Raw genomic sequence first — 26,747 nt, 5'->3', positions numbered from 1 at the left:
TATGACATTATCTTTCAGGTTAGGAAAAAGAAAACATCCGACGGTTTACCACCACTTTAAACTCAAATGTTTTCCTAAAGTTTGTATCTCTTTTAAAGTTAACTTTCTACCTATATGATGTACGCCCGACTCAGCGTTTTCCTAAATAACCTATTGCTAAATATTTGTGCCAGCAGGCCATCCAGTGCAAGCACGTCCTGAGGTCTTAGTCCTGGGGATTTCCACAGCGGCCTCTTTTGAGGCCTTCTTAGTAGCCCAGGGGATACAAAAAGAATCTGGCGTGCAAGGTTAACTCTTGCCTGGCCTGACGTTTCATCACGCACAGCATATTACAATACAGTGTTCAGTCTGTTCTGAAGAAGTTAAACTTTTCATCTCCGCCACTCCCCCTGACAATTGATTAAGGAGGTGGAACAAGTACTGAAAAGCAACTATTCAGTGATCAGCTGCAATCTGGTATGTTTATTTGTGTGTTGTAGAAATTTGTCTCCACAATTGTGCACATTGACTTTCTGTACTATACTTTAGTCCTTAGAGCATAGCCTGCAGAGTGCGTCTTGCTGTGTTTACATTTTGTCTTGCTGATACTTGATGTTTGTCTTTGCACATAACAGCTGTACACTTTTACAATGTAAGTTTGCAATCATTAGCCGTGCTTTTCATTGTCAAAATGCACGTTCTTCCGATGGGATTTTATGCACTGGATTCATTGTCAGATGGATCCAGTTTTGAGAAAATATGCATTTCATGGGATGAAGTTACCCTACAAGTTCCATCATGCTGGGAAGTGAAATTTCTTACTATCTGAAATGTTGCTTGATCTAATAACCATTTGAAGACCAGGCTGACATTTGTTGCTTACAAGGTATGGGTTTGATTTTTATTTTTTTTTTCCCCTCATTTATACTTCCCTAGGTGGCCGATGCTGCATCTGTCCCCTGGTGCCTCTAAACTGAGAACAGAGCGATCCAACACCACCACTTGCTCGGTTCTGACGGCGCCCCGAGCAGAGAGCTACTGAGTGTCAGTCATCAGCTCTCTGCTCTGCCCCCTCCTCGCTAACTAAAGAGATGGGCTGTGGAAGGGTGGAGAGCGGCCGGCTCAGACTCTCAGTGGCTGTGACGTCATCAGAGAGCAGACTTCAGCCTGGTCTCTGCTGCAGACGGGTCACAGGAGTGCAGAACATACTGCATTAGGCCCCTTTCACACGAATAATCTGATCAGATCCGCATGTCAGTTTTTTAGGCGGACCTGAACGGATCCTCCATGCATCCCTATGGGGCAGCGGATGTCAGCGGTGACATTTCCGCTAACACCCGCTGCCATCAGCATTCGATCCTGTCCATGAAATCTGGACGGATGGAAACCCTATTTTCCCTCCGTCCAGGGGATTGGATCAGATGAGAGTGAACAGGCGGTCCGTTCTCATCCGATTCCCCCATAGAGGACAGCGGGGATCTGACAACTTCCCTCTCCGCACATAGAGCGGTGAGGAAGCTGTCACCTGCCTGATCGGCGGATCGATCCCCCGCTGAGCAGCATGGAGTCCACCGACGGAGGCGGACCGTGTGAAAGAGCCCTAACTGTTATCCAGAGGAGATGTACAGCCAAACGAGCTTTGGCTGTTCATCTCCTTAAGGCTACGTTCACATCTAGGCGTTTTGGGTTGTTTTGGGGGCATTTTTCTACTCTAGGATCAGCTCTCAAAACGCCCAACAAGACAAATCCTATTCATTTCAATGGCCCCTGTTCACATCTGAGCGTTTTGACGCCGTGAGCAAAACGCCCAACGCTCCAAAAAGTACATGAGCTTCTTTTTGGGCAGATTACAGGCGTTTTCCATTGGTCTCTAGTCAATCTAAAAACGCCTGCACAAAAAACGTCTGTAAAAACACCTGAGAAAACGCCCATAAAAATGCCTGTAATCGCAACGCCAAGATGTGAACGTAGCCTTAAAATTAGTATTTTTTTGCTAAACAATTACTTAGAACCCTCAAAAATGTTATATATTTTAGCAGAGACCCTAGAGAATAAAATGGGGGTCGTTGCAATATTTTATGTCACACTGTATTTGCGCAGCAGTCTTTCAAACACATTTTTTTTTTTTTTTGTATCACTTTTATTGCTGTCATAAGGAACGTAAACATCCCTAGTCACTGTAATAGGCAGTGACAGGTACTCTTTATGGGGGAGCATATGGGGTTTAAAAGACCCCAAATCCCTCCTCTGCATTTAAAAGTATTCAAAATGCCAAAATCAGCGTTTTTGAATACTTTTTATTTTTGAAAACTGGTGAAGTTGGCTCCCTAGTAAACCAGAAGTGATGTTATGACGTCGCTTCTGGGTTACTACACCTGAGACCCAAATAAAGTTGATTTAGGCTTTGTTCGTTTTTTCTCTGGCCAGCTGGTGGACGTTCTGGCTGGTCGCTCGGGTCTCCTGAGTGGCTGCTTAGCCGCATTGGTTGTCATTACTAGAGAGCCGACCGTCAGCTCTAAAGCTGCAGGCATCACTCCAGTGCAACTACTTAAAGCCAATGCCGTACACGTATGTGATTTGGCAGCAAGTGTTTAAAAATGTTCTTTATTCTTCTTTAACTGAAGGAATAGAAAAATTCCCCTTATTTTTAACTGGTGATCCAACTAGTAAGCCTGTTGTTTTTAAACAGAACAAGCACTCTTGCAGATTTAGCAGTTAGGAAGTTGAGACAAACCATTTAACACTGGCAGGGGTGCTTACAATGATCAAGTTTTATTCATATTTATTTATCCCAATAGGGAAAAAAGGACTTGGTGTAAATGATTATGAAGTGTGACCTGGAGCTTGGTTTTCATTTGTTAAGCTGGCCATACATTATACAATTTTCTTATTTAATTACTTTTAGATTTACCTTTAACTATGTAGTGCAAGGGCCTGCCTGATTGTATACAAATTGAGTCTAGGTTTGACCTCATATTATACTGTTTTGGTTAATCTAAATGAAAATTGTACAAGAAAATTGTGTAATGTATGGCCTGCCTTCGTGTATCTAAATCTGCTTATAAATGTAACACCCCCTCCCCCTACCCCCCAGAGGACTGACAGTGCTGCAGTCCAAAGATGTCTCTGTTGCCCCTTCATCCAGAGTGGGGGTATTCTAATACAGGATGTGTGTAACTGGCCAAATCACCAGGTGGAAACAGAGAGAAAAAAAACAAAAAAGAAAACAAATGCAGCCTCCACATCTAATGATTGGTAAGATGAAATGTATAAAATAACCGTCACAGTACTTGGCATGAATGTGCTCTTATTCTAGGTCTGATTTAAAACAGATCTTTACTCAAAAACAAGATAAAAATGAATAGCCTGTTAAAATGTTAAAAAAAAAAAAAAAAAAAGGCTTTTGCTGCAATATTCAACTTCAATCCAGCGCATTTCCCATACAGTACTTTTTTCTGCCACTAGATGTCCTCAGTCTGATGGCCAACATCATTCAACCCACCTCCTCTAAGCCCAGGATGTCCTTGACTCACCCTCCCCTGTTTCTGTTTAGGGAAAGGAGCACAATGATTGGCCCATCTCCTTGTCACACTGCTCTCACTTCCTATCAGCATGCTTCTTGTCAGCACATGAACTGATTGGCTACTTATGCTTCTTCTTCCTCTCACTCTCCAGATGACTGTAGAAGGACTACAAGAGGCTGATCCCAAACCATATTCAGGTACTTTCATTGTTCACATTTTAATGATATATTTATTTTTTAGAGCTACATCATACTGTGTCTTTTATATCTGCCTAGAGTTCAGCTTTAGGCCCCTTTCACACAGACCGTCCAATTTAGTCCGGCTATTAGTTTTTTAGGCGCACCCAATTGGACCCGCCATTCTTCTCTATGAGCAGTCAGATGTAGACCTCCAATCTGATCCGATGTTCTATCAGAAAACCTTACCCTATCAGAAAACCATACCTCCATCATTTCCGGTTGCGGATCAGCTGTGGCCACGTCATGCTTCAGCTGTAGCCGCGTCACAAGTCCTACTGCGCGGACTAGGTAGGGAATTTTAATAATATCGCAACAAGTCAGGTAGAAGTCCTAGTGCGCATGCGCACCAACGGGTCGGGCCGCGGCATCTCTTATAACAAACATGCATACGATCTCCATGCCCCACACTGCACCGACCCGACAATGGGATAATCCTATTCCCTACCCCCACGCGCACGCCCACTGTCCATTTGATAGCTATGTGCCATTGTCGGGTCAGTGCAGTGGGGGACATTGAGATCTAATTGTCGGGTCGGTGCAGTGTGGGGCATGGAGATCGGATGGATGTCTGTTATAAGAGATGCCGCTGCCCAACCCGTTGGTGTGCATGCACACTAGAACTTTGGCATGATCCGTTACGATGTTATCTAAATTCCCTACCTATTACACGCATGCACACTAGGATGTGTGACGCGGCTACAGCTGATGCATGACGAAGCCACAGCTGATCCGCACCGGAAATGACGGAGGTATGGAATTCTGATGGGGTATGGTTTTCTCATAGAACACCGGCAAAAACAAACTGAAGGGGAATCCATCCCCCTCCATCTGGTCAGATCGGATCGGAGGGCAGTCGGTTGGAAACGGACAGCCGGGCCCTTTGCATCTCTGTGTCCGTGTCCATTTTGCATAAGCCGAGTGGACACAGACCTGTCATCCAGCAGCCCTGCTCAGCTCAGCAGAGGATCAGTGAACAGATCCCCTGCTGAGCAAAACCAGATCCACCCCATGTGAAAGTGGCCTGAAAGTGTATAGCCACTTCTGTTGTCAATTATGTGTTCCCAAAATGTAACATGTTTATGTGTTCCTACTCAAACATCATACCTACAAATATATTTGTTTTTATGTTTCTTATTAAGTTTTTTTTTTTTAAGTTACAAAACTGTAGCTGCTGATTTTTAACCACTTCACCTCTGGAAGTTTTACCCCCCCCCCCCCCCTCCTGAGCAGGCTATTTTTGCGATACGGCACTAAGTTACTTTAACTGAAAATTGCGCGGTCGTGCGACGCTGTACCCAAATAAAATGTATGTCCTTTTTTTCCCCACAAATAGAGCTTTCTTTTGGTGGTATTCGATCACCTATGCGTTTTTTATTTTTTTGCGCTAATAAACAAAGAACGATCGACAAAAAAAAACTATATTTTTTGCTTTCTGCAATAAAACATATCCAATTAAGAAAAATTAAAAAAATCAAATATTTTCATTCATTTAGGCCAATATGTATTCTGCAACATATTTTTCGTAAAAATAAATCCCAATAAGCGTATATTGATTGGTTTGCGCAACATTTATAGCGTCTACAAACTATGGGATACTATGTATGTATGTATGTATGTATATATGTATATATATATATATATATATATATATATATATATATATATATATATATATATTATAAAATTAATTAATTTTTTTACTAGTAATGGAGGCTATCAGGGACTTCTAGCAGGACTGCGATATTGCACCAGACAAATCGGACTCCTAACTGACACTTTCCACACTTTTTTTGGGGAGCAGTGACATTATTACAGTGATCAGTGCTAAACATATGCACTGTCACTGTTCTTATGTCACTGGCAGGGAGGGGTTAACATCAGGGGCTATCAAAGGGTTAACTGTGTGCCTAGCTGGTGTTTCAGTGTAGTGGGGGAGGTGCTTTTACTAGTGGAAGGCATGGGTCGCGGTTTCTGCTTTACAGGAACACAGGATCCATGCCTTCTGTACTGAAAGAACATCAATCTGCTTGGTTTACATAGGCAGACTGGCGTCCTGTCAGTGTACCGAATGATCAGCGGGTGGCGGCCGACATCCGCGGGACCTGCTGATCAGCCCCCCTGTGTAAAATCACAGCCGCTGGCGGTGTGCACTCACGCCTAAAACCCAGAAGTACAGAATCGCGTATAAGAATCCGCGCAGCCGGGCCACCCTATAGCAGTAAATCTGCTATGTGGCAGTCAGCAAGTGGTTAATATATTAAAAATGTAGCTCCAAAGCATAAATACAATAAATATACGCAAATTGACACATTTTGCGTATATTTATTGTATTTATCCTTTGGCGCTACATTTTTTATATATTTTTGGATCGTTTTGGTGTTGGGTGAATGCACTTTTATGTTGGCAGCCATCGGTCCCCTTATCTGGCTATTTAGCAATTAATTGGGGTCACTAGTTTTTTATTGGTTAGCGCTGATTAATCACTTTTATTAACAGCAAGTTGTTAATATACAGACAATTCTCTGTCCAGGGATCCAGCACTGCTCTCACCCAGGCCGGTTCTTTATCAGCCTCCAGGTCCCTGGTGCCTGCATGTAAACTGTGGGAAGCCAGCTGTGACTCCTTAAGGCTTCAACGTGGACTACCAACATGCACGAGCTGCGATGTGGTTTCTGAATGGTTGCGCAGTGTCCTGAGACCTATGATGTGTCCCAGAAGGTTGCTGAACTGCAGTTTATATATGCATTATCACCTGAAAAGCGATCCACAGCAGTGTGCAGCAGTGCTTTCTATTTGGTCTTGTTTTTTGCATTGAACTGTGACTATTCTTTTTGCAAATAATAATTAGATTCAATGGTAATATCCTAAGTTGTTCTGTAGTTGTTAAATGTACAACCAGCCCAGAATCTAACGAAGCACTGTGCCGAAATGTTTTCTTCCAGGAAGCACATTTCTTTGGAAAACCTGATCAGGACTCGTAGGATCCTCCTTGTAGAGTAGAAATCATCCTGCAGAGGGATCTCGTCCAGTGCTGGTTTTCTCCCGTACTCTCACTGAATACACACATCAGCTGCCAGAAAAGTCAACTTCCACTAAATACACACATCTGCTGCCAGAAAAGTCAACTGCAACTTCAACAATGTACTTTGGTTTAATATGGCTGTCAAAGCAAGGACTCCGGAGTGGAGGAGTGAAAAGGAAAGCGTTTTCCAGTATTGGCTGCGTGAACAGGACAGGTGGGAAGGGTGCAGGAGCCTGGGGGAAAAGGGATCTCTCCCAACTTCGCAGGACACAGTCTGTCTCATTGGGTTTCTGCAGACGCCTGGCCAGCCAATCGTACTCTACTGCGGACATCACCTCTGCTCATTACGATGATGTGTTCCAAGCTTCAGTGCAGGAACCTGAGCAGGTCTGGGAGAGCGCGGCGCACAACATCACATGGTTCAAACCATGGAGCAAAATTATGGACAACTCCAATCCCCCATTCTCAAAATGGTAAGTGCGTGGGATCTCAGAAGCCTTGAACCTTTTTTTTTTTTACTTTGAGACTTCTAATCTAAAAGTGTATGTTCGTAACAAGTTGCTATAGAACTACAACACCCAGCATGTCCTAGAACAGGGGTGTCAAACTAAATTACATTGCGGGGCGCATCAGCATTATGGTTGCCCTCAAAGGGCCAGTTATATCTGCAGGATATAAGGGGGCGTGGGGATGTCCAGAGCACCTCACACCCCCTTACATGAGATGTCAATAGCCCGCCTACCATCAGAAGTCAAGAGTTTTCACCCTTCCTTACATTACAATGCACCCCCTTACCTTATGCTGCTGCCAGGAAGAAAATGTGGGTGGATCTGGAAAGAAGTGCAGGGTCTGGAGGAGAACCAGAGGAGGGCCTGAGTCAGCTTCCAGAGTCCGCTGAATGCTGAGACCAGGGGAGGGAGAGGCAAGATGGTGTTGCAGCTGCACAGAGAGGTACAGGATCTGTAGGAGGAGTTCTGCCCTCCTCTCTGCTGCGGACTGCTAAGAAGGAGGGATGGGCAAAGATGAGCCTTTCTGCAGCTGCACAGAGGAGTGCAGGATCTAGCAAAGAAGTTCTGTACCTCTGCTGCCGACTACAGAGACAAGGGGGGTGCAGCAGCTGCAGGAGAGGTGCGAGGGCCACATGAAATGGCCTGGGGGGCCACATTCGGCCTGCGGGTCTTGTGTTTGACACCTGTGTCCTAGAACCATGATTAGACTTCCACATGAGTTATCTATACATGTTTAGGTTCCTGTTGTTTGGTACCAGTTATCAGCATAATGCAATAGCAAACAAGGCAGTTTGCAGGCATAACTCCCAAATTTTTGAAATGGGAAAGAGGGACACCTTTTAGCACAAAGTAGGACAACTCTCCAAACCTCCTCCTTAACCACTTGCTGATAGCCTGCAGTACATATACTGCGGCAGGTTGGCTCTGTCCCGCAAAATGATGTAACTGTACATCGCTTTGCAGGACCGCAAGTGGGGGCGCGTGCACACCCATTTACCATGGGAAGCTGATCTGCGAGTTCAGCGGCTGCGATTGCTGCCGGGCACCCCCGATCGCTCCCTGTGGAGGCAGAATGGCCTGTTCTGTCAGCAATGAACACAGAGCTCCTGTGTTCCTCCTATTTAGGAACACAGGTCTCTGTGTTCATTCCATAAGTACATCCCCCACACAGTTAGAAAGCACCCCCTAGCGACACATAAAACCCTTTGACCGCCCCTGGTGTTAACCCCTTCTCTGCCAGTGTCATTAGTACAGTAATGGTGCATATTTTTAGCACTGACTACTGTAGTAATGTCACTAGTTCCACCTAAAAGTGTCAAAAATGTTAGGTGCCCGATCTGTCCGCTGCAATGTCGCAGTCCCGCTAAAAATAGCTGATCGCCGTCATTACTAGTAAAAGAAAAAAAAAAAAAATAAAAATGACATAAATCTTTTCCCTAGTTTTGTAGATGCAATAACTTTTGCTCAAACCAACCAATATACTCTTATTGGCATTTTTTTTTTTTTTTTTTTTTTTTTACCAAATATATGTAGCAGAATACATATTGGCCTAAAATGATGAAAAAAATTTGATTTTGAATTTTTTTTATTTTTTATCGGGAATGTTTTATAGCAGAAAGTAAAAAAAATATACTGTGTGTGTGTGTGTGTGTTTGTTTTGTTTTTGTTTTTTTTTTTTTTTTTAAGAATTGTTTATAGCACAAAAAAATAGATGTAAACAAATACCACCAAAAGAAAGCTATATTTGTGGCGCGGCTGTGTTTTGTTGGGTACAGTGTCGTACGACCGCGCAACTGTCAGTTAAAGTAACGCACTTCTGGTCCAGAAGTGGTTAAAGTGATTGTAAAATCTTGTGTTTTAAATAACCAACATGGTATACTTACCTTCTCCTGTGCAGTGGATTTGCACAGAACAGCCCAGATCCTCCTCTTCCCGGGTCCCTCATTGCTGCTTCTGGCCCCTACCTCCTGTTGAGTGCCCCCACAGCAAGCGGCTTGCTATGGGGGCACCCCGGCCGAGCTGCAGCTTCGTGTGTCCATTCAGACACAGCTGATGTTCGGCCCCTCTCTCTCCCAATTGGCTCACTGACTTTGACAGCAGCGGGAGCCTAAGGCACTGCTGTTATGTTATGTCTGGCTGGGACCAAAATCAGGAGAAACTAAGCACACATACTTAACCCCTTCTCCCAGCCTGGGCTAGCCGCTAACTCACTAAGGCTAACATATTACAATCTGCCTACACACTGGGGCTAAATGCTCAGTGTGCATGAGGCCTTCGGTAGCCCACAATGGGCCTAATGCAGTGTGCCTCATTGCATGAAAACTAAGGGCTCTTTCACACAGGCGGACCGTTCAGATCCGCCTGTCCGTTTTTTTTGTCAGATCTGAACAGTCCCCCCATGCATCTCTATGGGGAATCGGATGTCAGCGAAGACATGTCCGCTGACATCCGATCCGTGAAATCTGGACAGATGGAAACCCTATTTTCCATCCGTCCAGCGGATCGGATCGGATGGGATCCGATTTCCCCCATAGAGATACATGGGGAACTGACAGCTGTGTTTCCACAGAGACACAGCTGTCATCCTCCTGCTCAGCGGGGGATCGGCGGATTGATCCCCCGCTGAGAAACACGGAGTCCGTCCGACGGATGGAGTGTGTGAAAGGAGCCTTGAAGTGATTGTAAAGTCTTGCTGTTTTTCCTTTTTTTTGTTATACTGATCTCCTCTGTGCAGTGGATTTGCACAGAACAGCTCAGATCCCCCTCTTCTCGGGTCCCTCTTTGCTACTCCTGGCCCCTCCCTCCTGTCGAGTGCCCCCACAGCAAGCAGCTTGCCAATGGCGCCGCGGCTGTGTTTCAGCCAATCAGGAGGGAAAGTCCCAGACAGCCGGGGGACTCGTGGACATCGCTGGATAGAGATGGGGCTCAGGTAAGTATTAGGGGGTACTGGGGAGGCTGCTGCACACAGAAGGTTTTTTATCGTAACCACTTGCTGACCAGCTGCCATACTTATACTGCAGCAGGTTGGCTCTGTCCTGCTAAACGACGTACCTGTATGTCGCTTTTTCGGGACTGCTAGTGGGGCGCGTGCACAGACGCATCGATTGGCTACAGGAGGAGCCAATCAGCGGGTCCAGCAGCCGCGATTGCTCCCTGTGGAAACAGCGGCGGTCTGCTTTTGAGAACGTGGCAGACCGCTGTTCTGTCAGTTATGAACATAGGGATGCTGCGTTCCTCTTATTTAGGAACACAGGTATCTGTGTTCATTCAGCAAGCTCACCTCCCACAGTTAGAAAGCACCCACTAGGGACACATTTTAACCCTTTGATCGCCCCTGGTGTTAACCCCTTCCCTGCCAGTGTCATTAGTACAGTAACAGTGCATATTTTTAGCACTGATTACTATTGTAATGTCACTGGTTCCCCCCAAAAGTGTCAAAAATGTCAGTTAGGTGTCCGATCTGTCCGCCGCAGTCACGGTAAAGCTAAAAATCGCTAATCACTGCCATTACTAGTTTAAAAAATAAATAAAATAAATAAAAATGGCAAATCTTTCCCCTAGATTGTAGACGTGATAAACTTTCAAAATATGCCTATTCTGATTATTTTATTTTTTTTAACCAAAAAGGGAAAAAGGACATTAGTTTTATTTGCGTACAGCATTGCACAAACGCGCAATTGTCAGTAAAAAAAAGTAGTGCCGTATCGCTCAAAAAATAGCCTGGTCATTAAGGGGGTAAAACCTTCCGGTCCAGAAGTGATTAATGCATAAAACATATTATAATAAATAAACCTTCTGCCTTTACAACTCCTTTAAACCAGACGACATTCAGTCCCCATATACTGGAGTCGGGCTTCTGTTGAAGGGGCATAGCCGAAAAAGGTCTGCCAACTGGCTTCTTATTTGCGCTCTCAGCCAATAGCTAAGAGCACTGATCTGAGTATTCTGGTGGGGAGGGGGGGCATCCCCCTGTCAGAACACAATAGAACAGCAGGGGAGATCAATGTACTAACGTTTGTTAGTTAGTACAGAGGCTCCTCCTGAGCTGTCACAGCACTGCTGGGTTGATAAAAAAAAAAAAAAAACTACTAGTGTGTACAGGCAGTGCTGTATCTTGGCCTAGGCCAACAAGGCCCAGGCCTAGGGCAGCACTTTGCTGGGGGGCAGCAAAAAAGCTGATGGGGCTGCACTGATATGCTGCCCTGATGGGCACTGATATGATGCACTGGTGGCCACTGATGGGGCTGTACCGATGGCCACTAATGAGGCTGCACTGATGAGACTGCACTGATGGGCAGTAATGAGGCTGCACTGATGGGCACTGATGTAGCTGAACTTATGGGAACTGATGAGGCTTCACTGATGGGCACTGATAGACTGTGGTTGTGGTCTGTGGTTTACAGATGACAGGGTGGGTCATAAACAGGAAAGGGTGTGGACTTTACAGGACGGGGTGGGTCATATTTAAATTAGAGGTGCCCAGGTTTAGTCAGGCCTAGGGCAGCACAAAACCTAAATACACCACTGTGTACGGGGCTTTTGTGCTCATTGCATTTTTGCAGCATACTGGGTGCCATTCACGCACATCATGGGTGCCAATCAAAATGCACATATGTGAACACATGCTAAGCATTTATTACACAAAAAAATTGGTCAAACCCACAAATGCTTTTTTTACTATTACTTTTCCTTTATGCTGAGTTTGAAAAGCAACAGTTTAACAGTTGAATGAAAGGTTTAGTGAAGTAAAAAAAAAAGATTGAATTTGACAATTGAAAGGAAAAGGGGAACAGAGATTTTATTGCGAAAGAGGGACAGTCATACCAAATAAGGGACAGTTTAGAGCTATGCAAAGGTCCTCGGGAGACCAGCCAGGAGATGATTGATCTTTTGCCGTTTGACAGTTCACATGTTTGAAAGACACAATAGGAAGAACTGTTTAGGTCTTGTTACTGTAGTCGTGTATTACATAACCCGGCCTATAAATACTGCCATTCAACGTTTTTCTACCCATTCTGCAGATGATGAAACAATTATATGACTGTCTTACATATAAGTGTGAGATTGTTTGTTTGTTTTGCAGATCTAAACCTTTTACTATGGATTATAGTGCAGAGCCTGTGTCCTATAAACAAGTCACCATAAAGGATTTGGCTTTCTGGACATGCAAACTGCTTTGTGATATCGCTAAGTAATCTGAAAGAACAGGTTGAACTCCACAGGAGCACAGGAATTTGTATAAACAAATTGTGAACTTTGGGCTGATGACACAGGGCCTATATATACACTGCTCAAAAAAAGTAATCGGAGTATAGAATCAAGTTAATTTAAACTCCTGGGATATTGATCTGTTCAGTTAAGTAGCAGAGGGGGTTGTTAATCAGTTTCAGCAGCTTTGGTGTCAATGAAATTAACATGTACACTAGATGAGCAACAATGATTGGTTTTACAGCTGGAGGCCACTAACCTTTTTTTTCCCTACTCCTCTTTTCTGACTGTTTTCACTAGTTTTGCATTTGTCTAGGTTCAGTGTTACTATTGGTAGCATGAGGCAATACCTGGAACCTATATAGGGTTTGCACAGGCAGTCCGACTCCTCCAGGATGGCACATCAATACGTGACATTGCCAGTAGGTTTGCTGTGTCTCCCGAGAGCATGGAGGAGATTCCAGGAGACAGGTAGTTACTCTAGCAGAGCTGAACAGGGCAGAAGAATGTCCTTAAAACATCAGCAGGACCGGTATCTGCTCCTTTTTGCAAGGAGGAACAGGATGAGCACTGCCAGAGCACTACAAAATTACCTCCAGCAGGCCACTGCTGTGAATGACAAAACAATCAGAAACAGACTTCATGAGGGTAGCCTGAGGGCCCAACGTCCTTTAGTGGGCCCTGTGCTCACTGCCCTTCCCAGTTAAGCTTGCCTGACATTTGCCATTGAACACCATAATTGGGAGGTCCGCCATTGGCGCCCTGTGCTTTTCACAGATGAGAGCAGGTTCACCCTGAGCATGTGTGACAGACGTGAAAGGGTCTGGAGAAGCCATGGAGAATATTATGCCGCCTGTAACATCGTTCAGCATGACCAGTTTGGTGGTGGGCCAGTGATGGTCTGGCAAGGCATATCCATGGAGGGACGCACAGACCTCTACAGGCTAGACAATGGCACCCTGACTGCCATTAGGTATCGGGATGAAATCCTTGGACTCATTGTCAGACCCTCCGCTGGTGCAGTGGGTCCTGGGTTCCTCCTGGTGCATGACAATGCCCAGCCTCATGTGGCGAGAGTATGCAGCCAGTTCCTGGGGGATGTAGGAATTGATACTATTGAATGGCCCCCACGCTCACCTGACCTAAATCCAATAGAACACCTCTGGAATATTTATTTTTATCCATCCAATGTGACCAGGTTGCACCTCAGTCTGTTAAGGAGCTCAGTAATGTCCTGGTTCAGATCTGGGAGGAAATACCCCAGGACATTATCCTTCGTCCAACGTTAGGAGCACGCCCTGACATTTTCAGGCATGCATACAAGCATGTGGGGGCCATACAAACTACTAAGTGCCATTTTGATTTGCTGCAATAACAATTTAGCAAAATGGACTAGACTGCTGCATCATTTTTTTTTTCACTTTGATTTCCGGGGTGTCTTTGAATTCAGCCCTCTGTAGGTTGACCATTTTAATTTCCATCAAATGTGGCATCATTTCGTTCCTAACACTTTACCCAGTCCATATCAGTATAGATATATCCAGCATAAGATTTTTCCCCATTCAGATCTGATGTGTTTTTCAAAGTGTTCCTTTAATTTTTTTTTAGCTGTGTGTGTGTGTGTGTGTGTGTGTGTGTGTGTGTATAGGTATATAATAATTTTTTTTCGCAGAGCTTAACAAATCGCTAATGCTAGTGATTTTATTGCTAGAGTTGCTGGTGATTTACTACAGCATTGGGTTGTGCACTGCTTCAAATCTCTCTCCCTCAGTAATTTGTATCTAAGTATAACAGCTTCTGCAACATGTCAAAGCTTTCAGAGCGATGGCCTATAGAGATTTTGCCACCAGGTCAAAATGTTGATAAATCTTGTTTGCTAAGTAACAAGTTGCTTTTAAAATTTCGCTGTTAGGGTCCTTTCACGCGGGGCGGTCCGATCAGGTCCGCCTGTCAGTTTTCAGGCGGACCTGATCAGACCCTCCATTCAACCCTATGGAGAAATGTCACAGCTGACACCCATTGCTATCTGATCCGATCCTGTCTGACAAATCCAGACGGATGGTGACCCTATTTGCCATCTGTCTGGAGGATTGGATCTGATGAAAACGGACAGGTGGTCTGTTTTCACCTGATTTCCCCATAGGGGAGGGTAGGACTCTGCACAGTGAGTGGAGACAGACTTGTCATCTGCCTGCTCAGAGGAGATTAGCGGAGCAATCACCTGCTGAGCAAAGTGGAGTCCGCCGTGTGGACCGCTCATGTTAAAGGACCCTTAGACTGAGATATGGGCAATTTTTCTTTTAGTGATCAGCACCAGTGACAATCGCTCCTAAACTAACATAATTTGGAATTTTAGCCACCCCCTGACTACTGTTTAAAAATGCTCCCTCCAACCTCCTAACATCCATTCTGACTAACCCGTGTAAGAAAGATGTAAATACTTACCTATATTCAGGCTGCTCCTGTCTGGTCATGTGATCTCTCCTGTGTCAGCCAGCGCCAGCTGCAGAGGACAAGAAAGGGCACTCCATTAATGTCTGGTAATGCCTGTTTCAATGCTCCCTCCTTTCCCCTTCAGCTGCGCTGGCTGACACAGGGGAGCCAAATCATGGCCTGAAAATAGATAAGTATTCAGATCTTTCCTATGCAGGGTAGTCAGAATAGGAGGGGAAAGGGAGCTTTTTTGAAATTAGGTAGTGAGAGATAGTTGGATCCAGTAGCGTTCAGGCTAGCAATTGGATGACATCTCGCTGCATGTGACTAAAGAAGAAACTATTCCGTAGGGTAAGATCAGCAGCCTTCTTAGAGATCCTGTCACTGGGGAATTGTCTCTAACGGCAGAATTGCCCATAGAGATGCATTGAGAGTGAGTGTGGCTAGTGCTTTTGTCGCCAACACAATGCTATTGAATTTTAATTACTGAGCAACGTGATTTTGAGTATGACTTTTATCCAACTTTACCATCTTTGGATGGTACTCTGCTCACATTAAAGATTGCAGGGGAGAATTTAAGTATTAGGCTTTACTTCCACTTTAAGGCTATTTCTCTTGGATTATTTGTATAATTTTACTTTTGTGTATATTTTAATACTATAATCTAGGGAGTACAGAATTCTAGGCCCACTTTGCTCAGAGTGAACCTAGTAGAAAATGTTGTTTATTGTGGTGGGAAATATTGACATACATTTTATATGGCCAAATTTTTGTGGTCAATTTTACAATTGGAGATCACACCCTACTTGCATGCCAGCAAGGAAAGCAAATCATTTTTTTACAGCCACAGAAGAATAAAAGCACTCCTAAAACTAGCTGCCTCATGGCAAATATCAAGTGTTTTTGTAATTGTACAGTATAAACTTTTAAGTATGCAAATAATACACTGTAGCCCATAAAAACACGCAAGAACAATCTCACTTGTAAATCATAATGGAGCACCCACAGCAAACACTAAATTGCTTCTGTAATACGTAAAATATAAAGCTTTTTTTTCTCAGATCGCCTTTCAGGACAGCACCTGGAGAGAGCGCAGCTCCACCCAATCCACAGGAAACACTGCAAATAAAAACTCCTCCTCTTCCACCATGCCTCAGTCATTTGTGTTTCCTCCGCCATGGTGGAAGCATTGCAGGAGCTATGTGGAAGGGCTGCACTCTCTCCAGGGGGAGAGAAGGATTTGTTGCCCAGTTTTTGTTTGCTGTTTCAGCATGGAGACCATCCCAGCTCCCCTCCCTGGAGTGTCAAAGGGGGTATGCTCCGGAGCCTCTCACCTCGTTCGCTCAGGGGAGCTGAAACCCATCGGAGGATCCGGTCCGGGCGTCAGAGGTCCGCGCTTCGGCCGGTCGGCGGGCGGGGAGCCGCTTTTGGCATTCGAATCTCCCGCACTTTCGGACTCTGATCCCGGGGACGCGCGGCGTCACTTCCGGTGGACGGGACTTCCGGTGGGGGCGTGGCGGCGTTTGCTCCAACCGCAATACACGCAGGGGTCAGAGGCAGGTCACGAGGTCGGCGCTTCCGCTTCCGGTCCACAGAGGAGGACGCGGGAAGCGGTATTTAAATGGAGAGATCTGCCAGCAAGCTGCGCTTTTCAACAACATGGAGGAAAAGTCTGCAGCGACGGTGGAAGCAGGCACCGCCAGCGCCGGCCAAGCTCAGGTAGGAGAGGTGCAGTGGTGCCTCTTTTTTCTTTACTGTGTGAGCTTTTATTGTGGGGTTTCTTCCTTCCTCCTTTGGAGCCTGCCCTGTAGACTGAGTAACTGTTCCCAGTCTAACAGGATATATATGCATCTGGGAGTCTTTTCTTCTGATCCTTTTTGGTGTGGGTCACGATTTTCTCCCTTGCAAGAAATCACTAGGTGGTGGTTTTCTTTTATAGTGGTTATTGGGCTTTCATGGTGGCTTTTTCTTTACTAGGTTAAAGCCACAGTGAAGACAAGAGCCCCAGCATCAAGGAAATGCCCTTCATGCAAGAATCCACTCAGAGATTCCTGGGTGAAGCCACTTTGTAAAGCATGTATTGCTGACCTTGTGAAGGAAGAGTCTAGTCAGCAGAATAATGAATTCATATCTTCATTTAAAGAACTCACAGACACCTTGTCCTCAGTTCGTTCCCTGTTATCCAGGACGCCACAAGTTCTATCAGATTCCCAACAAATGGGTGGTACATCTTCCCAGCCGTCTACTTCTAAGTCTGCAGTGTCAAGCGATTCAGAAGATGAGGGGGAGAGTGCTCTCTGTTCCATCAGGGATTCAGAGGAGGAAGAGAAGGAAGAGGTGGCTAGTTCTTCCAGATACAAATTATCCTTGGAAGAGGTTGATGAGTTGCTGAAAGCGATTTACACCACGTTGGAAATCGCAGAAGAAAAGGTGCAAGTTTCACTTCATGACAGAATGTACCAGGGCCTTGAACAGACAAAGCGCAGGGTTTTTCCTGTTCATAAAGTCCTTACGGAATCTATTGAAAAAGAGTGGAAGGACCCAGAGAGGGCCCCTTTTTTCTCTAAATCCCTAAGAAGGAGATTTCCGTTTGAAGAGGATACGGCGCACCTATGGAACAAGAAGCCCAGAGTGGATGCTGCTTTTTCTCAGGTGTCTCGCCGCACGGATTTGGCGTTCGAGGACATGGGTGTTCTGAAAGACGCCATGGATAAAAGGGCAGATTCTCTCCTTAAAAAGGCTTGGGATTCCTCTACGTCCAGCCTTAAGCCGGCCATGGCCTCCACGGTGGTAGCCAGAAATCTTGAGTGCTGGCTCGAACAACTTAAAGGGCATGTGGAGGCTGGAACAGCAAGGAAAGATCTCCTGGATTCATTTCCGCTGCTCCTAAAGGCAGTAAAATATATGGCCGATGCTTCTGCTGAGTCTATCAAAATGTCTGCCAGGTCAGCAGCCCTCGTCAACTCTGCCAGGAGGGCGGTCTGGTTGAAAACCTGGACAGGTGATTCAGCTTCTAAGGTGAAACTCTGTGGTTTACCTTTTGCCGGTGACTTGCTTTTCGGGCCTGAATTGGAAGCAATTCTTGACAGAACGGCGGATAAGAAGAAGGCCTTTCCGTCAAAAAAGAAATCGCCTCCTAAGAAGAGATTTCGTTCTGTTCAACAAACCAACAGAGGTCGTGAACAAGATCAGAGATCAAGATGGACCTCCCATAAAGGCAAAGGGAAAGGTGGAGTCCTCTTTAGACCACCTGACCAGGCCAATAAAAGCAAGTGACAACAGTCTTCCAGTGGGAGGAAGGCTGTTATGGTTCCTCCCACGTTGGGAAGAGGTATCCGCAAGCCCCTTTGTAAAGAATATAGTGGCTCAAGGATACAAACTGGAGTTTTCGGAGACACCTCCAAGCAGATTCCATGTTACTCCCCTTCCAAGGGATCCGGAAGAGGCTTCCTCAATGATGTCTCTTTTACAAGAGCTGATTCAACAGGAAGTGATTATCCAAGTCCCCGAGGGGCAACAAGGCCGTGGGTTTTATTCTCAGATCTTTCTAGTGAAAAAACCCTCAGGCAAGTACCGAATGATCCTAAATTTGAAAATCCTAAACAGATCAATTCGGTACAAGCACTTCAGGATGGACACCATTTATTCAGTGACCAAACTGTTGTCCCCAAACTGTTTCATGGCATCCTTGGATCTGAGGGACGCTTACCTGCACATCCCAATAAATCAGGAGTGCCAGAAATTCCTAAGGCTGGCGGTCAATCTCGGGGAATCGGTCTGGCATCTGCAGTTCAGGGCCCTCCCCTTTGGCCTCTCATCTTCTCCAAGGGTGTTTACCAAGGTAATGGCGGATGCCCTAGAGCCATTAAGGCTGAGGGGTATTTCAATTGTCCCTTACCTGGACGATCTGCTAATTTTTGCAGAGTCCAAGAGCCAGACGTTGGTACACCTTCAGGAGACTCAGGACCACCTAGAGAGTCTGGGATGGCTCATGAATTTGGAGAAATCCAGCTTGATTCCATCTCAGCAGATAAAATTTCTGGGATACAGAATAGATTCGGTCCTCCAGAAGGTATTTCTACCTCAAGAAAAGATCGAGAAGACTCAGAACGCAGTTGCTCGATTACAAACCAATCATCAGGTTACTGTCAGGTCGGCCATGGCAGCTTTGGGCTTGCTCACAGCCGCTATCCCTGCAGTGCAGTGGGCAAGACTGCATTCCCGTCTTCTCCAGAGAGACATTCTGCAGAGTTGGTCATACCCGGAACATCTGGAGAAATCCATCAGAATCTCCACGAAAGCAAAGAGATCTCTGTGGTGGTGGAGGAATTCCAGAAATCTGGAAGAAGGTCTGCAATGGACTTTCCAGACGAACAAACGTCTGACGACGGATGCCAGTTCGTGGGGTTGGGGAGCCCACCTGGAAGGCCGGACGATGCAAGGGACATGGTCCAAAGCAGAGTCCAGGAAATCATCCAACTGGCGGGAGTTGAAAGCCATCCTTTTGGGTCTTTGGTCCTTTCAACAGACAGTCAGGGGCCATCATGTGCAAGTTCTGTCGGACAACATGACAGCAGTGGCCTACGTGTCAAAGCAAGGAGGCACAAGAAGCAGACAGCTATCAGATCTGGCAATACAGCTACTCTCCTGGGCGGAGAAAAATCTAGCCTCTCTGACAGCGGTGCATCTGAAGGGGTCACAAAACCTTCTAGCAGATCTGCTGAGCAGGAAAAAGGTGTTGGAATCAGAATGGAGTCTGAATCAAGAAGTATTCATGCAGATCGTGGAAGTCTGGGGTCTTCCCCAAATAGATTTGTTCGCTTGTCAACAGAACAACAAAGTCCAAAGATTCTTTTCCCTACACAGGGAGGATCAGGACTGGGGCTTGGATGCTCTAGCCCATCCATGGGACTTCCGTTTGTCTTACGCGTTCCCTCCATTCCAACTGATTCCGTTGGTTCTCAAAAAGTTCAGGGAAGAAAAGACCAACTTGATTCTGATTACACCTTACTGGCCAAAGAGACCTTGGTTCGCCCTCCTGCTGAATCTTGCCTCAGAACCTCCCTGGAAACTTCCGTACAGGAGAGATCTTTTAACACAGGGGAACCTAGTGTACCCAGAACTGGACCGCTTACAACTGACAGCGTGGTTACTGAAGAAGACATCTTGAGAGCCAGAGGCCTGTCAGAAAAAGTTATCTCCACCCTTCTCTCCAGCAGGAAGAAGGTGACTAGGGATATTTACTTGAAAGTCTGGAGAAAATACAACTTTTGGTGTTCCAGCAAAAATTTTGAATTAAAAAATTTAATTTCAGTGCTTGAGTTCCTCCATGAGGGAATGGAGAAAGGACTAGCAGCAAGTACTTTAAAGACGCAAGTAGCGGCTCTTTCAGTTTTTTTCGAAAAGACTTTGTCCCAAGAGACTCTAATCATTCGTTTTTTCAAGGCATTAGCCCGCAACAGGCCAATAGCCCTTAAAGTATTTCCCAAATGGGATTTGACCATTGTGTTACAAGGTTTGACTAAGTTTCCTTTTGAACCTTTAAAAGAGGCTTCCCTGAAGAATTTAATTTTGAAGACTATCTTTTTGATAGCAATAACCTCGGCCAGGAGGATCAGTGAGATCCAGGCCCTCTCAATTTCAGACCCTTTTTTGACAATTTTTGCAGATCGAGTAGTCCTAAGAACGGACCCAGCCTTTCTTCCAAAGATTGCTTCATCTTTTCATAGATCACAAGAAATTGTCTTACCAACTTTCTCCTCAACTCCTAGTAATACTCGGGAAGAATCCTTTCATACCTTGGATGTGAGGAGATGCTTACTTCAGTTCCTCCTGGTAACTAAGGAATTTAGAAAGACAAATGCATTATTTGTCATCTTCTCAGGGTCCCGTATAGGAGAAAAAGCATCAAAGAGCACTTTAGGCAAATGGCTCAGATGGGCAATTGAACAGGCTTATGTAGCTCAAGGAGAAGAACCTCCAGAAGGCATCTTGGCGCATTCTACAAGGTCTGTGGCAACCTCATGGGCTGAAAGGGCCGGTGCTTCGCCTGATCAAATCTGCAAGGCAGCTACCTGGTCCAGCTATTCAACCTTTATTAGACATTACAGGTTGGACTTGTTGTCAGCTCAGGATCAAGCCTTTGGCAGAAAAGTTCTGCAGGCAGTGGTCCCACCCTAAGTGTAAGTTACTCGCTTATCCTCTCCAGGTGCTGTCCTGAAAGGCGATCTGAGAAAACCTTAGTTACTTACCGGTGACGGTATTTCTAAGAGCCTTTCAGGACAGCAGCAGCTACCCCCCCTTGGTTTTGTTTATAATATAATTTGTAAATGTTTAACCTGTGGTAGTTTATGTTTTCCAGCATGTCGGAGGCTACTATATGACTGAGGCATGGTGGAAGAGGAGGAGTTTTTATTTGCAGTGTTTCCTGTGGATTGGGTGGAGCTGCGCTCTCTCCAGGTGCTGTCCTGAAAGGCTCTTAGAAATACCGTCACCGGTAAGTAACTAAGGTTTTTTTTTGATACCTAAATCGAAAATTAAACCAATAATTCATTTCAGGCTCCATAATGTGCATGGGCAAACCTGTAGAGAATAAAAGAATATCAGAGCTAAGCTAAAGAGAAAATGTATGGATTGGCTGGAATAGAAATGAGTGGTTGTAAAGGCTAAATGTTTTCTGCATTAAGTCAAAAATATATTTTGGGTGCAGCTCCACCCACCCACCCACTTACCTGAGCCTTAACTCAGTCCAGCACTGTGCCCAAGAGCAGTGGTGCTGCTTCCTTCTTTCTCTCTTCTCGCTGTACTCAGTGAGAGCAGTGGGGGCCATTCCTGCTGCTGTCAATCCAATTGAGTGGCAAAGGAGCAGGGCGCTGGCAGCGGCACTGTGTGTGTTAAAAGAGAAGTACAGTATTAGAATTTAAAAAAAAAAAAAACATTCATACTCCCACAAGAAGGTTGCAGCTGTCCCCCACCGGGTCTACACTGATAACTGAGCAATTAAAGACCACTGATCATTCAGTTCATGGTCTTCAGTAAGCAGAGAGCCATGACTGTCAGTCACCACTCTCAGCTGTTCTTCTCTAGCACACACTGGACTGTGGAGGGGATGGGAGCGGCTGGCTCAGGCTGCTAATCAGGCATCTGGGCAGATACCGACATAATTGTTGGGGTCCCCGCAGAGCCTGTATCTGGTTCTGTGATGTCAGAAAACAGCAAGCTGAATATGGGTCACAGGAGTTCAAAACGAATTTCGCTCCTGTGATCCAAAGAGCTTAGGCTTTACTTTTCTTTTAATAGATCTGTGCTTTAGTGGTCCCACTCCAAGCTGAGGTGTGAAGACCTGCTGGTGCTCAGGATTACAGGGATGCTGGCGTGAAAACAGACTCATGCAGTGAGAGGTGAACATTTAAAGCAAGAAACCGACGCACTCCTAAGCCGATTCTAGTAAGGATGTGTACATGTGAAACCCCCAGTCAATGCCACTCCTCAGACCTATAGTGGTCCTCTATAGGGGGCATGGTCTGAGGAGCAGCACTGACTGAGGCTTTCACATGTACTCATCCTTACTAGGATCAGCTTGGGTGTGCATCAGTTTCTTGCTTTAATATCCCTTAATAGAGGCGCACATAGCACCCCCCCCTCCAGCAAGTGGCTTGCTAAGGGGCGACTCTAAGGCAAGAAGACCCTAGAAGAGCAGGTAAGTATAATATGTCTGTTTTATATACACTGCTAAAAAAAAATAAAGGAGCACTTTAAAAACATCAGATCCCAAAGGGGAAAAATATCATGCTGGATATTTATACTGATATGGACTGGGTAATGTGCTAGGAATGAAAGGATGCCACATCATTTGATGGAAATGAAAGCTATCAACCTACACAGGGCTGAGTTCAAAGACACCCTGAAAATCAAAGTAAAAATATGATGCAGCTGGCAAGCCCATTTTGCTGAAAATTCATTGCAGCAACTCAGAATGGTACTCAGTAGTTTGTTTGGGCCTCATATGCTTGTATGCATGCCTGACAAAAACATTTTTGAGCAGTGTGTGTGTGTGTGTATATATATATGTGTATATGTACACTGCCTGGCCCAAAAAGTCTCCACCAAAAAAAGGTCACATGCTCTCATATTTTGTTGGCTTTGATTACGGCACGCATTCGCTGTGGCATTGTTTCGATAAGCTTCTGCAATGTCACAAGATTTATTTCCATCCAGTGTTATATTAATTTTTCACCAAAGATCTTGTGTTGATGATGGGAGAGTCGGACCACTGCGCAAAGCCTTCTCCAGCACATCCCAAAGATGCTCAATGGTTTTAAGTGTGAAAATGATGTCTCATGCTCCCTGAACTATTCTTTCACAATTTGAGCCCAATAAATCCTGGCATTGTCATCTTGGAATATGCCCATGCCATCAGGGAAGAAAAAATCCATTGATGGAATAACCTGGTCATTCAGTATATTCAGGTAGTCAGCTGACCTCATTCTTTGGGCACATGCAGTAACTATCAAATAGGGTAATTACTGCATGCTTAGTTTAGTTAGTTACTTAGTTAATTCTAGGTGGCGATTTTTTTTTTTTTTTTTTTGCCCAGGCAGTGTATATACAGTATATATTCTGTAGGAGATTCCACAGAACTCATAATAAAGGAAACCTGTACTGAGGGCAGAGGCTTACATTGCTGACCTCTCCTAAAAATATGTTTAGCCATCATGCTAATCCAGATGGTTTCAATATTTGTACATACTTCCCTGGAAGAATGTCCTGCATGCACACAAATGGTAAGAGGCTAAAAATAGTTTGGGTGTAAAATTCTGGGTGTTTTACAGCGCCTAGTTAGAAAAGGGTGCACAGGAATTCTCTCATTTGGGAAGTAAGTCATAAGCATATGCGCAAGTAACACTGATACATGGAAGCATTGGTGCTTACAGGTGAATGGCTGAACACAGCCAAACTCTTGTAAACGGTGATGCTTCTGTGCATCAGCACTTACTGGCACATGTGTGTACAATGCAAGACTTCTGTATTCGGGAAATATGGTATTTGCACTTACATGGGTAAATCTGTTGCTTCTGTGCATCCAAATTTCAGGCCCAGCATATTTTTAGCCTCTCCTAGTCAGTGAACATGAGGCAATAAGAACAAAAGGAAACTACTATATAGTGCTACTTAGGCAACAGCTGGAGTCTGCTGGGGCTGCTGACATCACATCCAAGATGGCAGCACCCACTGGCAGTCTCTGGGCTTTTGGATGTCTACATCCATTTGGTGGCTTTTACAGGTAAACGACATGCGTAAAAGACGATAAATGCAATTTAATAAGATTTTTTTGGAATTGGTGGTCTTGCAAAAGAGTCTGTTTAATGTACCCCTTAATAAAAGCCAGTATTTACCATGTATACCCTGGTTTTGGCCTACAAGTATTACTCCTATTCCTTAAGATGTTAATGTGTATTAGCAGTTCCCTTGTAATTGTCCTTTTTTAAATTCTAAAATACTTCTTTACAATTTTCCAGCTCCCTGTGTTGATATAATATTAAGTTTAAATACCCCCTGGGATATAACATACAACTGTTTAAAAACCGGGGTATCATAGTTACTGCTGTAACAATGCAATTGTTCAGGATGTATTCTTAATACAACACTGGAATATGTTATATGCAATGCAATGCCTACCTAAAAATTAAATTGACAATGGTTGGAGAAGGTGTATACATACTGTAGAGAGCTGTCCTTTTATCTAATTATAATTTGTTACCATACGTGACACCATGTTTTGGTTATATCCCAGACATGCATGGCATACTTCACATTAGAGATCAACCGATTATTGGCAAAGTCGATATATTGAGGGCCGATCTGCACTTTCCCCGATATATCGGAATTGGCCCTTGAGGTTACCGATATTGCCGATATTTCGGGAAAAGACTTGTACCGGAATGATGCCTGTAGCTAGAGGCATCACCCCGGTACCGGCATCCATAGCCGACGGTCGACTGTCTTGTAATGACAACCGATGCGGCTGGGAAGGCGCTCGGCTGTCATTACAAGGAGCGGGAGGGGACGTCCCCCCGCCTCCTTCCGCGGCTCGCCTGGGTCTTCAGTCCTACCAGGAGACCCGAGCAATCATCCTGCACGGCCACGGAAGAGAAGACCCGATCAATGCCGCATTCGGCTCTGATCGGGTCTCCATGTAAAAACCCAGAAGTGATTTCATGGCATCACTTCCGGTTACTCTGCGCCAAATTCAAAATAAATTCCAGCATTCAAAAAAGCCAAACTTGGCATTTTGAATGCTTAAGTGCAGAGGAGGGGTTTGGGATCTTTTAGACCCCCAGATCCCTCCAAAAGAGTACCTGTAAAAAATAAATAAATAATAATAAAAAAAAAAATGTACGAAAATATCGGCCAAAACCGATATGCGATGACCAAAATATCAGTATCTGCAATAAAAAAACGATATCGGTCGATCACTACTTCACATGACTGCATGAGCATGCCGGTTCTTATGATAGTATGATATATGGGAAATTAAAGCATAACCCTTCTATAGACAGGACTTTAAATGTCCCTCAAATGAACACAAACATTTAAAACTGCATTAAAGGGTTTAATACAGTTTTGGATTATGTTTTTGTTCATTGTAGGGATTTTTAAAGTACTATCTATAGAAGGTTTATGCTTGCATTATTAGTTTGGGGATATAGCCCTCCAATGACAATAGAAAAGTCTGAGTACTATTCCTAGATACCCAGTTTTTTTGTTGTATATGGAAAATTAGGAGACCTAACTTTTTATATTCAAAGCTCCATTGATAAATAAAAATAGAAACTAAATGCATACACTAAATTCATAGTGAGTTAAAATGCAAAGTAGATTTAGATTTTAAAATGAACCGGTGAGGAACCCAGAACAAGGGAGTTTTAATTAAAATGATCTGTCCATACTGTGCTGTCTGTACTATGCATACAAACCAATCAACTATTCTCTTTAATGAGCTGTCTTAGAATCGGGAAAGCAGAGAAGCTTTTTGGTTGACTGTTAACATATGTAGATATACTGTATGATATGTACATTTTTTTTTCTTAAGCCATGACAAACGGGAGCAATTCCAGTGTCATTAAATATGAAAACTGCATAAGGACTGCTGAAATTTTAATGAGCATGCTGCCTTTCAAACTCTTAGGCAGTGACTGTAACTCCAAATGTTTCAAAGTATCACATGGAGATTCTGAAGACAATCTGTTGCAAAGCTAAGTACCTGTCCTAGAAATCTCTAATTCCCAAGCACCAACATTGTTTCAAAGTAGCAGTATTACTTTTTTTTCTTTTTTTTTTTTTTATTGCTCAATGGCTTTGCTTTACTGTCCAGGTACGGTTGCATCCAGGAATTCCAAAGATGACCACTGCTATCAGGGGGTGCTCATCAGGTGTGCCCGTCTTCGTGAGATGCAAGAATACCTGTTCCAAAACCAACTGATTTAGGTCTTACTTCAAGGCTGCTTACTTGTTCCAAACCAGCAACACGACTCATGATTGTAAAAGGGCTGCTTCATTGCCCTAAAACTCAAATGGGGGAGTTTTGGGACATCAAAGAATAGAAGTTGAAAAATGTACATGGGGAGCCACAGGGCCCATGTCTGTATAGTTCTGAGATGGATGACTAGCTTCATGGCAGTATTCCTGTAATTTGCCATGAACTTGAGTCGCGCAGACTGGAAGTATTAAGAAAAATACATAGGCAGTAGCATGTGAAAATAAGCAGGAAGTTCAGGGATATAGACCGCTGAAGTCATATATAAATCTATACTCCTGTTCCGGAGATAGTTGA

At 44.5% G+C, this 26,747-nt stretch overlaps 2 protein-coding genes across 2 annotated transcripts in view; both read left to right on the top strand.

Moving 5' to 3' along the window:
• Positions 1-370: 370 nt before the first annotated feature.
• ACSS3 (acyl-CoA synthetase short chain family member 3) overlaps positions 371-26,747 on the top strand; it is a 220,542-nt gene continuing 194,165 nt past the window's right edge. Inside the window, exons 1-2 of the mRNA XM_082255186.1 lie at positions 371-456; positions 6,685-7,237. Coding sequence (XP_082111312.1) covers positions 6,882-7,237 — 356 coding nt within the window. The 5' untranslated portion in view covers positions 371-456; positions 6,685-6,881. The remainder of the gene's footprint in view (positions 457-6,684; positions 7,238-26,747) is intronic.
• Positions 17,369-26,173, top strand: LOC309554589 (lamina-associated polypeptide 2, isoforms alpha/zeta-like; the record flags this gene model as incomplete). Its single annotated transcript, XM_082256316.1, has 2 exons — positions 17,369-18,089; positions 26,007-26,173. The coding sequence occupies 2 exons, from the start codon at positions 17,369-17,371 to the stop codon at positions 26,171-26,173; spliced, it is 888 nt and encodes a 295-aa protein (XP_082112442.1).

The sequence above is a fragment of the Pelophylax lessonae genome (assembly GCF_965119305.1).
Source record: "Pelophylax lessonae genome assembly, chromosome: 4".
NCBI lineage: Eukaryota > Metazoa > Chordata > Amphibia > Anura > Ranidae > Pelophylax > Pelophylax lessonae.
This window is presented reverse-complemented; position numbering and strand designations above follow the sequence as displayed.